The following is a 12,152-nucleotide window of genomic DNA, read 5'->3' as shown; positions in this document are numbered from 1 at the left end:
GGGCAGGCCTGTAGCTAGAGGGGGGGGGGGGGCATGGGGTGCACCCTGAGAGCCTGCCTTACCCCCCTGTGAAAAATACAGAACACATTCCTACCTGGAATTCTCACTAATCTTTACAATTATATCCTGTATTACTCTAGCAACATAACAGACATTTATTGATTTTGTGATTTATGATGGTGTGTGGGATTCCGTATAATGTCATACAGGATTGGGGGGAAAAAATTCCCTTCCAGATTCAGACTTCGGGAAGTGATTTCGTAATTTTCAGTATCTAGAACAGTTATGACATTTTAAGTGGTCTTGTATTAAAGGTGCCTAATGTATTTGGATGTTTTTCTTGTATGTGTTGCTATGAAGATTGAACTGCATAATTTTTCCCAAGTCTACCTTTTGGTAATAGCGATTCATGTGATAGAGATGTAATTGATTTTTGTTACTTAGCATTGCTTTTCTGCCACATCTAGCTAATCGTGACAATGAGTGATGACATTAAATTGATGAAGAGACACTCACAAACAGTGCTACAACCACAGGGGGGCAGAGGCATTGTCCCCTCCAATCTTGGATGGAAGTCTAATCTAGGAGGGGCAAACATTGAAGTAAAGAAACATGACTAGCAGAATCTAAGAATAGCAGGACAAATGGATACTCAAGATGGAATAAATTTTTAAGTGTTTCTTGCACTTTTCTTCCAGACAGCTAAGGGCACCTGCAGGGGACACAGAGGGGCAATTGCACCCTTGATGTCAACTTTTGGACAAATAAAAGTAAATTTTCTTGCTTGCTTCGCTCACTAGTGCAAGGTCTGCTATTCTTATAGTCCAAGTTCAGAGCTATACCTAGGGAGGGGGTGGCGGAAGTCAGCCCTGGGAGCCAAAACTATTTAAATGGAAAAAAAAAGTTAAAGAGAATGCCATGATGCCCCGTGGAATTATTTGCACCCTATTAAATAAATATTGTTTTCAGTTTGCAAATATTTGGATCTAAAGATTTTCCTGCTTGCTTTGATCCCAACGTGATTCTTTTCTGTAATGCATTCATTCTAAATTACCTGAGAGAGAAGTAAAGCCAGATATATACTTAAAATTGTTGCTGCTTAAATGCATGAACAATTGTTTTGAGAAAAAGGAGTGCGCACATTTGAGAGACAATTTGGCAGAGGAATAGATCATTTAAGGTATTTAAATAATGTAATATATATATATTAAAGAAACTTTGAATACGTACACAATTTACCATTAACATGTTGCATATGTATTTTCTTATTTTACGTTGTTTCATGTTGCACATGTGTAAAATATATGTTACACATGAAAGTTATACGTGTCATATGTACAAAAAGAATAATGTTCATCATGCATATTCTAGCTTTCAAAAATACAGTTTGTGTGCTTGTTTTCCATTACTAGCTAATATGAAATTGAATGTGTTGGAAAAATATTTCAAATCATTTGTTCAAACACAAATACTTTAGCACCGACTTCTACCCCCTTTTGCATGATTTATGAAGATAATAACATATTTTAATGCTACTACTATTACTACCACTACCGCCACTATATTACTATTATTATTATCAGCATGTTTGTCCTGGTACTTCACCCCCCTTTCTCCAGATAAAAATTTGTGGTTTCGCCTCTGCTCACAAAGAACACTCACGCCCAGGCTCGAACCTGGAACCCCTGACTTCGTAGTGTGTTATCTAACCATCCCAGCATGGAGGTCAGTCAAATTATTATCAAACACGATGAAAATGTGATAGTGTTTCACATTTATTACTTCGGTTAGAAAGCAATAAAATTTGTAGTTTGATACGGGTTATACTAAGCATCTTATGAAGTGTAAATATCAATTTCAAATTTTATGAATCATTTCTCTGTGCAAACCCATCAAATATGATAAGCAACATAAGTGTGTGTTATGATATCCATTTTATAAAGGAAAAGTTAAGTTTTAACCCTTACTGTTTGCATGATATCGTTTCCATAGCATGTTATATATTGCTCTCAGAATTTTAAACTGCAGTAAAAATAAATGTCATTTGCAACTGCGAAGCTATCAATGGTATTGCATACATTAAGGACAGAAGATGCCATATTCTGATTGCTTGTAACATCAAAAGAAGAATTAGACAAGCAAATAGTGACAGAAGAGTTGCTTGCCTTGATGTACTGTACACACTGTGAAAGTTGTCGGTGTTATCAGGCGGCACCCTATGAATATAGGTCCAAGAAAATGACAAGTAGAAAAGTCTGCAGTGAAATATATACGATTAAAACTCTCTCAAATTATATTATAATTATTTTCTTATATTTATAATATTAGATTACGTCTGTAGCAGAAGTTGTCTGTTAAAGTACCTCAGGCACAACATAATTTTTTGACAAATAATTATGTCAACTCTTCTGCTATGGAGTGGATTCTCCTAATTTTATTCATATATCTTAAGCCATTCTGTGACTGGAAGAAATCAGTATCAGCATTAAAACAAACTGGTATTTGGGGTTTGCACGCTTCTGCTCAAAAAGTGGTGGCGATAAGTGGCCCAGAGACCTCATGCGGCAGAAATGGGGTAAGGCGAAGGAGGCCCCTTATATCGTTCAGTTTCGTACCATAGTCATTAAGGAAGGTATTTTTCATAATGTAAAGAGGATACAACATTTCCCTCTATAAAACTTGATATGAAATATTAATGATGACACTGTAATTCAAGAAGTCATTGATCAATCAAGGGATTCCTATTTGTTTGTCGGGTGTGAAACACATGTATTTCGACAACACAATATTTTGCAATATGGTTAACGTAACCAATAGGCAAACATTGTCTGTAGTGATGCAAGAGTCTTTCATTTGAAGCAAATAGAATCTGTGTGGAGTAAGAGACCCATGATTCAATGTTTTAGCAAGTAGGCCTACATAAAATGTATTACAAATTTTTAAACAATTCATCAAAGTGTAGATAATATGTAACCATTATTATTTAATTAATTCCATTTTTCTTGCATAATACAACACAATGGTGGTGTTGGATTCTCGTTAGATGATTCCTTTGTGCGTAAAAATCTTGCATACTGGAAACTAGAGGGAAACATTATGAAGCACGATTTATAAATGACTTCCTTAATCAGTTGTGCGGAGAAGCCCAAAGCTGTTGGTACATATTAATCATCTATTAACATTATTGACCTGTAAATATAAAGTAGATACAGTTCCGATTAGTTTATTTATGTTAAACTTTATCTTTGTATTCTTTGGTAGTCTGAAAGGTTATTATCGAAATATTGTTATTTGATGTTGCTCGAACTTTTTTTGTTCATTGGAGTTTCAAGATATCATCCCTTTCCTGTTACTTATCACTTTTGGAGGAGGGGTGCAAGTGCCTCTGTACCTTGCTATATCTGTCAATGCAACACAATATATTAAAAACTTGTCCCCTCTAGGCTTGACTTTGCCCCCCCCCCCCCCCGCTAAGAATTCCTGGCTACGGGCCTGGCAATGGGTTTTACTTTTGGAAAAGAAACTGCATATTTAAACATTCACTTAACAAAACATGGGTGTATTATGTATAACCCAGGTTTTGTAAAGCAAATTATCATGAATATACATTAATGTTAATAAAAATAAAAACAAAAAGACAGATTTTTACACTAAATTACTGGCTGTTTATTGATGTAAAATTGAGAAATTTTACTGTTACACTACTATGCGTATATCGGCCAGTACCAATAGGGAGCCAATTAATCTGTTTCATTCCTAGTATATTAAGAAAAAAGAGTGATGATATTTTTGTATTTCTTTCTTTTTTCCTTTCAGTAGATGATGGAATAATTTTGCCTGATGCTTCATTCTCCTTCCATGTTAATGACCTGAACATGAAATGTAATAAGGAGAAAGTGATGCTCTTGAATAAACTATCTGTTGATGTAAAGGTAAGACTTTTCCAAACTAACAACACTTATATAGGGTGATCATTTTATCGTGCACATCATGATACTATACACTATAATTCCACTATGGATAATAATACAGAGATACTCACATTTGATTTAATACATGAAATGTAGTTATGCACAAATGGTAATGACTTACAGCAAGTGTTGGAAATGTCCACCTTCTTCCTCAAGGCAGGTCCGAACCCTTCGCACCATATTTGTTGACACCCTTCGTAGGACATCAGGGCTAATGGAATTCATCTTGAGTAATGGCTCGCTCCAGGTCTTGTAGAGTATGTGGGTTTACTCGATAAACACGTCCTTTCAAAAAACTTCAGAGAAAGAAGTCTGGTGACGATAAGTCAGGGGAACGAGGGGGCCACAGACTCTTTGAGATCAAGTGATCATCAAACATTTTTTCCAAAAATTCCATGGTGTTTGTGGATGTATGGCACATTGCCCCGTCTTGTTGCAGGTAACAATAGCATTCATTACGCTGGAGATGAGCGACAAATTGCATAATATAATGATATCCTGGTATGCCCAATTGTCAAGGGTTTCGTAAAAAAAAAAAAATCAGGCCCACTATTCGTCTTCTAAAAATCGCACACCAAACCCCTACCTTCTGTGAGTGCAGTGGCGATTCATGTAAGATGTGTGGATTGTGTGTTGACCAATATCTGTTGTTCTGACTATTGATGTAACCGCTAAGGTGAAAATACGCCTCATCACTAAAAAAAAAACACATTATCCATGAAGTCCATTCCATTACTTTCCACCTGGTTGATGAACCACTGGCAGTACCTTATTCTTTTAACATTGTCTGGAGGTTTCAGTTCGTGTACGCAATGTATGCGGTATGCATGCATATCTAATTTCTTTGTGGCCTTTTGTGCACTCCCTAACGATATTCCTGTCTGCAATGCTAATTTATGCAAACTTTTTCTTGTGAGACTGTTCAAGTACTGTACGTACCTCTTTCATTTTTCCTTCTGTCAATACTGAAGCACACCTATTCTTCTTCTTGTCAGCAACACTCACGGTTTCTCGAAAGTGACTGATGATGCATGTTACTGTTGACTTGTTTGGCACAGGTGCACATGGAAATCTAACACGAAATTGTTCTGTAACATAGTCATATGATTTGCTTTCGAAGTACACCTCGACGATAAACACCCTCTGTGGTTTTGAAAACTGCATGATTATTCACAAGGAACATGCCACACCACATTACACCGCACGTTCTGTAATCACAGACCATGTACTCTGTATGTGCGAAAACGAGTATTGCATGCTGCACACTGCTGCCACCTACCGATAGGTTAGCCAACAAGCATCAACTACCTTTCAAAACATACGGAAACGTGGTCACTCAATGGCAGTGTGCTCAAGACAAATGATGTGATCCCAATGTGCACGATAAAATGATCGCACTGTATTTATCAATTGTGACAAAGTGAAAACGGGATGTTTTTTTGTAACTTAAACTTATGGTTTTATTACATTGTTTGTGCTGTATTTGTAATAGATAAGTGAATTTTTAAATAAATTTTAACTGTCACCCAAGTAAATTATTTGAGTTTGTTTTTTTAAGTCCACTTTATGCACAGAAAGGATAATTGAGTTTTGTCCTAAAGTTAAAAGTTTGATCCGAACCACAATGTACCTCCAATGTGTATAAGATCCAGGACCCCTTGATTTGGAGGTGACGACAGTGAATTTTTAAATAAATTTTAACTGTCACCCAAGTGAATTATTTGAGTTTGTTTTTGAAGTCCACTTTATGCACAGAAAAAGGATAATTGAGTCTTGCCCTAAAGTTAAAAGTTTGATCTGAACCACAATGTACCTCCAATGTGTATAAGATCCAGGACCCCTTGATTTGGAGGTGACGACATCGTTGCTTAAATACACAGAGCTTTTGGTTTGTGTCAGTAGATGGCATTGTATGCCAGGTTGCAAGATGTTATCATCAGAAAGTGTAAGTGTGCTTGTGCACATGGTGAAGAAAGTTGACTTTGTACGGTCATGACATGGATTCATCCAAACAAGCCCAGTGAGCAGTTATTCATTGTTTGATCGCAGTAGGGCCAGAATTTATCCTCGTATGAAGGCTGTGTATGGAAATGAGTGTCTATCATACTGTATGTACATGGTTCAGTTGGAATATGCCAAGATTTGCTTCCCCTGCAGCCCCAACCTGTCACTGTGACTACATCTTTTGGGCCACTAGAAAATATGTTGTAAAGGGTTTCCAGTTTGCTGGTGAGGTCCAGGATGCCATTGAAAAAGTCTTCACTCAGGGTATCCACAATTTAGTGACACACTGGACACTTGCTTAAACCAACAAGGCAACTATGTGTAGTAGATATGTAGCCCATATATCACTATTACTTCCTGCTTGTTCACATATTCCAACCCATAACGATGGCGCAGTGATGGCGTCGTTACCTTGTAATCAAGGGGTCCTAGGTTCGATACCTGGTGAAGCTGCACAGTGGTTCAGATCCCACTTTAAACTGTAGGTCCAGTCCCCATTAGCCTTACTGTGCATAAAGTGGTCTTAAAACAACAACTCAATCAATCCAACCAATAAATCACATCAGAAAAGAAAAAAGAGATTGACTTTCATTTGGGAAACCCTTATATTTGCAGATTATAAAGGGTGTCTCAGAAATATTTTCATTTTTAAAACTATTAAAATAAATACTTGAATTTTTTGTATAAAGATAAATTTATTACCAAAAGAAAGCTTAAACATTAAATTTTTATTTGTGGAAAAGGTTATTGGACCAATGATGACCGTTCATGTTTTCACATTCAATTATTCAATTATTTGCGATCTATCTAATTTCTCCATAATGTGCAAATTGCCCCAGAGGGCAGATTCAAAAACGAAAATATTTCTGAGACACCCCTTATGTGTAACTATTTATTACTAGCCTAACACCTATACCTATGATGTCTGTGTGTATGTATGTTTGTTACAGTATGGCACTACCTCATAAATTATTTACTTAGGCTATAGTATATTCAGAACATGTGATAAAACTTTGTACGAGGCACGTGTAGAAAAAGGTGCCAATAATTTTTTACTTTGTACTGGCAACACGGACAAAGCTGCACGTGCACAGAAGCATGCTTTAGTATTTTGTGCCTGCAATAGAGGTATATTTCTCAGTGCGGAGGTGCATACGTGCGAGTAGCAGGAAGTTGAAATGTCTGCTGTAATAGAAAATCCCACCAAATCATGGCAACCATGTTTTGGGACCAAAAAATAAAAGGGCGGATTGGTTATTACAGAGATTAAAATCAAGTGAGAAAATTTTTATTTTTATGCTATACAAGTGCATACCCTGGCTATTTTTCTACATAGTCACCATGACGCTCCAAGCATTTCTGGTACGGTGGAACAAGTTCACTTAGACCCTCTGCGTAGAAATCTGCCACCTGGGATCTCAGTCAGTCGAGAACTGATGTCTTGAGAACTTCACTATCATCGATACGTTGCGAAGCAAGCAAGCCACTTTTTGAGGCGAGGGAACAGAAAGTAATGACTTGGGGCAAGATTGGGACTGTATGGTGGGTGATTAAAACGTTCCCATCGGAATTTTTTAATTGTCGCAACAGTACGTTCAGCTGTATGTGGGTGGGCGTTGTCATGAATAAGCAGAATTCCAGACCGTAACATTCCTCTTTGCAGGTTTTGGATGTCACGTTTCAGATTAGACAGTGTTTGGCAATACTGATGGTCCCGGTTCCAGGAATTCCAAGAGGATTACTCCTTTTTCGGTCCCAAAACATGGTTGCCATGATTTGGCGGGATTTTCTATTACAGCAGCCATTTCAACTTCCTGCTACTCGCATGTACGCACCTCCACACTGAGAAATAGACCTCTGTTGCAGGCACAGAATACTAAAGCATGCTTCCATGCATGCGCAGCTTCGTCAGTGTAGCCAGTCCCAAGTCAAAAATTATCGGACCTTTTTTTTGGCATGTGCCTCTTATGTAACACTAGAGAAGTATGATTGCCACATATAATTCAATATTCATACCATATTTGCCCAACCATAGTGGTAAACGCAAAGGAGATCGCATGTAATGACCATGCAATAGCAATAATGAGGTAATGTGCCACATTAGAAGAAAAAATAGACATATATTGACAGGTGTATGTGTCAGATATCATCCAAGCTATTGTTATACTACAATAAATAATAATAATAATAATAATAAAAGTAGTGAACTTTCCTGGCAGATGATTTATTTTTTTAAATTTTTGTGAAGAGTGAAACAGAATTAAATCATGGTTGTAAAATCCGTAAAACAATAGGATCTCAACAACAATTGAACAGCTTACTTAACAGTTACCTTATATTGTGCTATGCATTATTGCATGGTATCCTAGCATCAGAATCATGCAAACTGTGCTGTCATCATGCCTGTTGATACAGTTGTAAGTTGCCATATATATTACTTTCCCTTACAAACCTTCCATGAATTTGTTTATGAATGTATTAAGCCATACCCCCATACCTCGCTCCAGAGATTCCCAGGACAGCGTATAGGCTCTTTTTCCAGCTTTTATAAGAGGATGCATTGGTTGAAGGGGTTAGTAGATGGGTATTGACTGCTTTGAAATGACTGTTATAGTTTGTGTTCTCGATTTTGGTGTGGGTGGCAACAGTGAAATAGGAGTTTTTGGTAGCGGTGATTGTTCATTCTACTGTTCAGGAGAGTTGAAGTTTAATTTTTGAAGCATAATCAAATACTGGTTACAAATATTTACAGTGATTCCTTGTAGTGTTACACATTTTGTTTTTATGGCAAAACTTTAAATTATGAGATTTTGCATTTTGATCCATGCAAATTAATCTGTATGTCACTAGCACAACTGTATCAACTTGCATGGTGGAAGTGAGTATATAATGTACACTATAAAGTGAGTCTTGGATTCCAATCCCAAGTAAGGCATGCATTTTTTTTTTTTATTATTTGTTAATTTCGGAATTACACAAATTCTATGTTTATAGTTAGTTTCTATATTGTGTTATTTGTAGTTTCTTTTAACTTGCAGTTAGAGGACAACCTTTTCAGTGTGTATACATTACTCAATACATTGGCTATGAACTACAACCACAGGGATATCCACACATGGGTATCTGCTACATTTGGACATGCTTCTGCTGTTAAGGTATGAGTTGCTTAAGAATTGCTTAGCTTGCATCTTTATTAGTTAATGTTTCAAACGTGTATTGAAATTTGAAGTTAACTTACTTTTAGTCATCAGAAGTTACTGAAAAGTCATATTTTTCCCTGTAACCTTGAAGATGATGCTAAACATACACTCAAGTGCTGAAAGTCATGGGATACCTACCTAATATCGTGTTGAACGATGTGCAGCAGGTGTCCCCTGAAGTCATGTTGAGCCATGCAGTCTCGATAGCCACTCATAATTGTGTGGTTGTTTCATGTGCAGGATCCTGTGCACAAATCATCATATTCCAAATTTGTTCCACGGGTTTCATGTTGGGCGATCTGGGTGGCCAAATCATTGTTTGGAATTGTACAGAATGCTCCTCAAACTAATCACAAACAATCGTGACATGGTGCATTGTCACCCTGGAAAATCCCGTCATTGTTGGGGTACATGAAGTCCATGAAGGGCCGGCCGCAAATGGTTACCAAGCAGCTGATCACAGCAATTTCCAGTGTAAATGACTGGTTCAATTTGTCCAGAGGACCTGAACCATTCCATGTAAACATGTCCCACACCATTATCAGGATGTCTACCAGTCAAGAATGTCAAGAAAAAGTCAAGAAATCAACAGGTAGGTCAAGAAAGTCAGGAAAAAGTCAAGAAATGATGCTTCTAGTCTAGAATGCATCCAATCTTCGATTACCTAGATGACCCAGAGTATATGCCGCTGTTATGGAGCCACCACCAGCTTGCACAGTGCCTTGACAACTTGGGTCCATGGCCTCATGAGATCTGCTGCACACTCGAACCCTACCATCAGCTTGTACCTACTGGAATTGTGACTCATCTGACCAAGCTACGTTTTTCCAGTAATTTAGGGTAAAATCAAGTGAGGGGCTGCTTCCAATGGTGTGCTGTTAGTAAAGGCAGTAGTCAGTCTTCTGCTGCCATATCCCATCAATGCCAAATTTCGATGAACTGACCTCACAGACACATCTCTGGTACGTCCCTCATTGACTGTTGATGGGATTTCACTTAGTCTTCCTTGTCTGTTAGCATAGACGATTCTGCTCAGACGTCGCTGGTCACTGTCATTAAGCAGACATGGTTGTCCACTGCGCTGTCCATGGTGAGAGGTAATGCCTGCAATGAGAAAAGGACCTACATTTGAATTAAAATAATATGTATATAAATGTTTTTCTTTTTCACTTCAAAGTACAAAGGTTTGCTTGAGTCGACAAAGCTTTCACCGTTATTTCCCATGATTATTTTTAAAGCAATGGAGACTTTAATGTGAAACTAGCACAGGAGAAATGTTTTGTAACAATATGGTGCTATTGGCCAATTTAGCTTATTTGTGAACACATGCTCTACCGTTAATGTATCATCTTGCAGTCCTCTACCAAACGTGAACATGTGTGTATGTGCTGTCAAATGGGAGTTTCCCATTTTGCCATCAGCTGATACTTAATACATGTAGCATTGATGCAATATCACTGATACTTAATACATGTAGCATTGGTGCAATATCAACACCCTCCCTAAAATTTTGCACAAAACTCAAAACCTAATTTGTGGTCATTTTTGCTGTAAATGGACTCTTTCACTCTCTCTCTTTAAATTTCCTGTGGACAAATTATACTTCAGTATGATATACTGAGTATTACTTATAGAGTAAAAATTGCACATGAAATACTCTAGGAAAATGGGCCATGCTTGGAATTCATACCATGCAGAAATCTACTACAATAGGTGATTGATATTTAATACTTTCTTGTTGCAATATTTAGTAGATAGTTGTTACTAAAATGTTAGATACCATAATTATGTATTTCTGCTATATTTATTACAAATTTTTAGGAAATGGAATTATTTGTTCATCATTAGTCAATGCATGGAAACTCATCCCTTATACTTTCCCTTTCCTACTCAACAATCAATTATTGTTCAGTTTCTCTTCACATGTTACTTTTATGTGTGAATTTAATATTCTAAGGCCCGCTTTAGACGAAAGCATTTTCCGTAGCATTTTTCTTAACATTTATGCCATGACCAAAATGTTACCGTGTAAAGTGAGAAATGTTAATGGCATTTTAGATACCATGGCATATTTCATGGCATTTCTGAAGGATAGGATCGGTCCTATTTCCGTAGAATTTTTCGTAGCATAACCAGTCAAAAGTGACCTCTAGGTCACGAGTGCAGGTGTAATGGTGGCCACGTGAGATGTAAACAATGTATCACTTCAGAAGTTTAAAAGATGATAACTATTCAACCAAGAGGAATAAAACGTTTCGTATTATATGGTTTCAGGTACAAAAGAATGGTGGTGCTTAAATACATATTTTATGGTATTTACTCTACACATATGGAAGAATATTTTTTTGTTTTTTTTAATTGTAAACACCGTGCACTCACCATAGATGGTGTAACTCGATGTGTCTTTTGTGCTGTATGCATTATACATTGTAATCGCAAGAGCTAACCGAAATGTTCTATGAAATGCTTCCGTGTAAAGTACTAGCTGCTATAAGTTTTTTGGAAGCATTTACATAGCATTTATGCTAGCAAAAATGTTAAAGAAATGCTTTCGTCTAAAGCTGGCCTAAAACTTGATTATGTAGGATTCTAGGGATATGCATATTTCGTTTTTGACAAAAACATGTTTTTGAAAGGTGTAAGGTGCATTTTGCTACCATGCTTTGTCACGAAATGAACTGCAAAATGCAAAATAAACTCTTAAAACTCAAATTAAAACATGAAATTTAAGGTTTATTTACCGATGTGAGACCTTCTGAGGTCTGAATTATCCTGACAGTTATGCAAACCATGGAAAATTGATTAATTCTGCTGTAAATATTTGAGAAGCAAAACACGACTCCTTTACACAGGAATAAACTTAATACTCTAATAACTATATAAATGTACTACTAAAGTAAAACGTTAATTTTGTGTAAAAAGTATAGTTTTCATATCAGATTTTTGGGTTTTATTCACCATTTTAGCAACGAAATGC

At 36.8% G+C, this 12,152-nt stretch overlaps 1 protein-coding gene across 2 annotated transcripts in view; it reads left to right on the top strand.

Annotated features, from left to right (window-relative positions):
* hob (bridge-like lipid transfer protein family member hobbit) overlaps positions 1-12,152 on the top strand; it is a 222,576-nt gene that overhangs the window by 36,094 nt on the left and 174,330 nt on the right. The window contains exons 7-8 of one of the 2 annotated variants that reach the window (XM_083124220.1): positions 3,820-3,932; positions 9,014-9,130. In XM_083124220.1, coding sequence (XP_082980346.1) covers positions 3,820-3,932; positions 9,014-9,130 — 230 coding nt within the window. Of the gene's footprint in view, positions 1-3,816; positions 3,933-9,013; positions 9,131-12,152 lie in introns of both variants that reach the window. The other variant, XM_083124219.1, reaches the window with a different exon arrangement.

This window comes from Lepisma saccharinum, chromosome 6 (genome assembly GCF_977018435.1).
Source record: "Lepisma saccharinum chromosome 6, izLepSacc3.1, whole genome shotgun sequence".
Classification (NCBI taxonomy): Eukaryota; Metazoa; Arthropoda; class Insecta; order Zygentoma; family Lepismatidae; genus Lepisma; species Lepisma saccharinum.
Note: the sequence above shows the minus strand (reverse complement) of the source record. Positions and strands in the feature narration are given on the sequence as shown.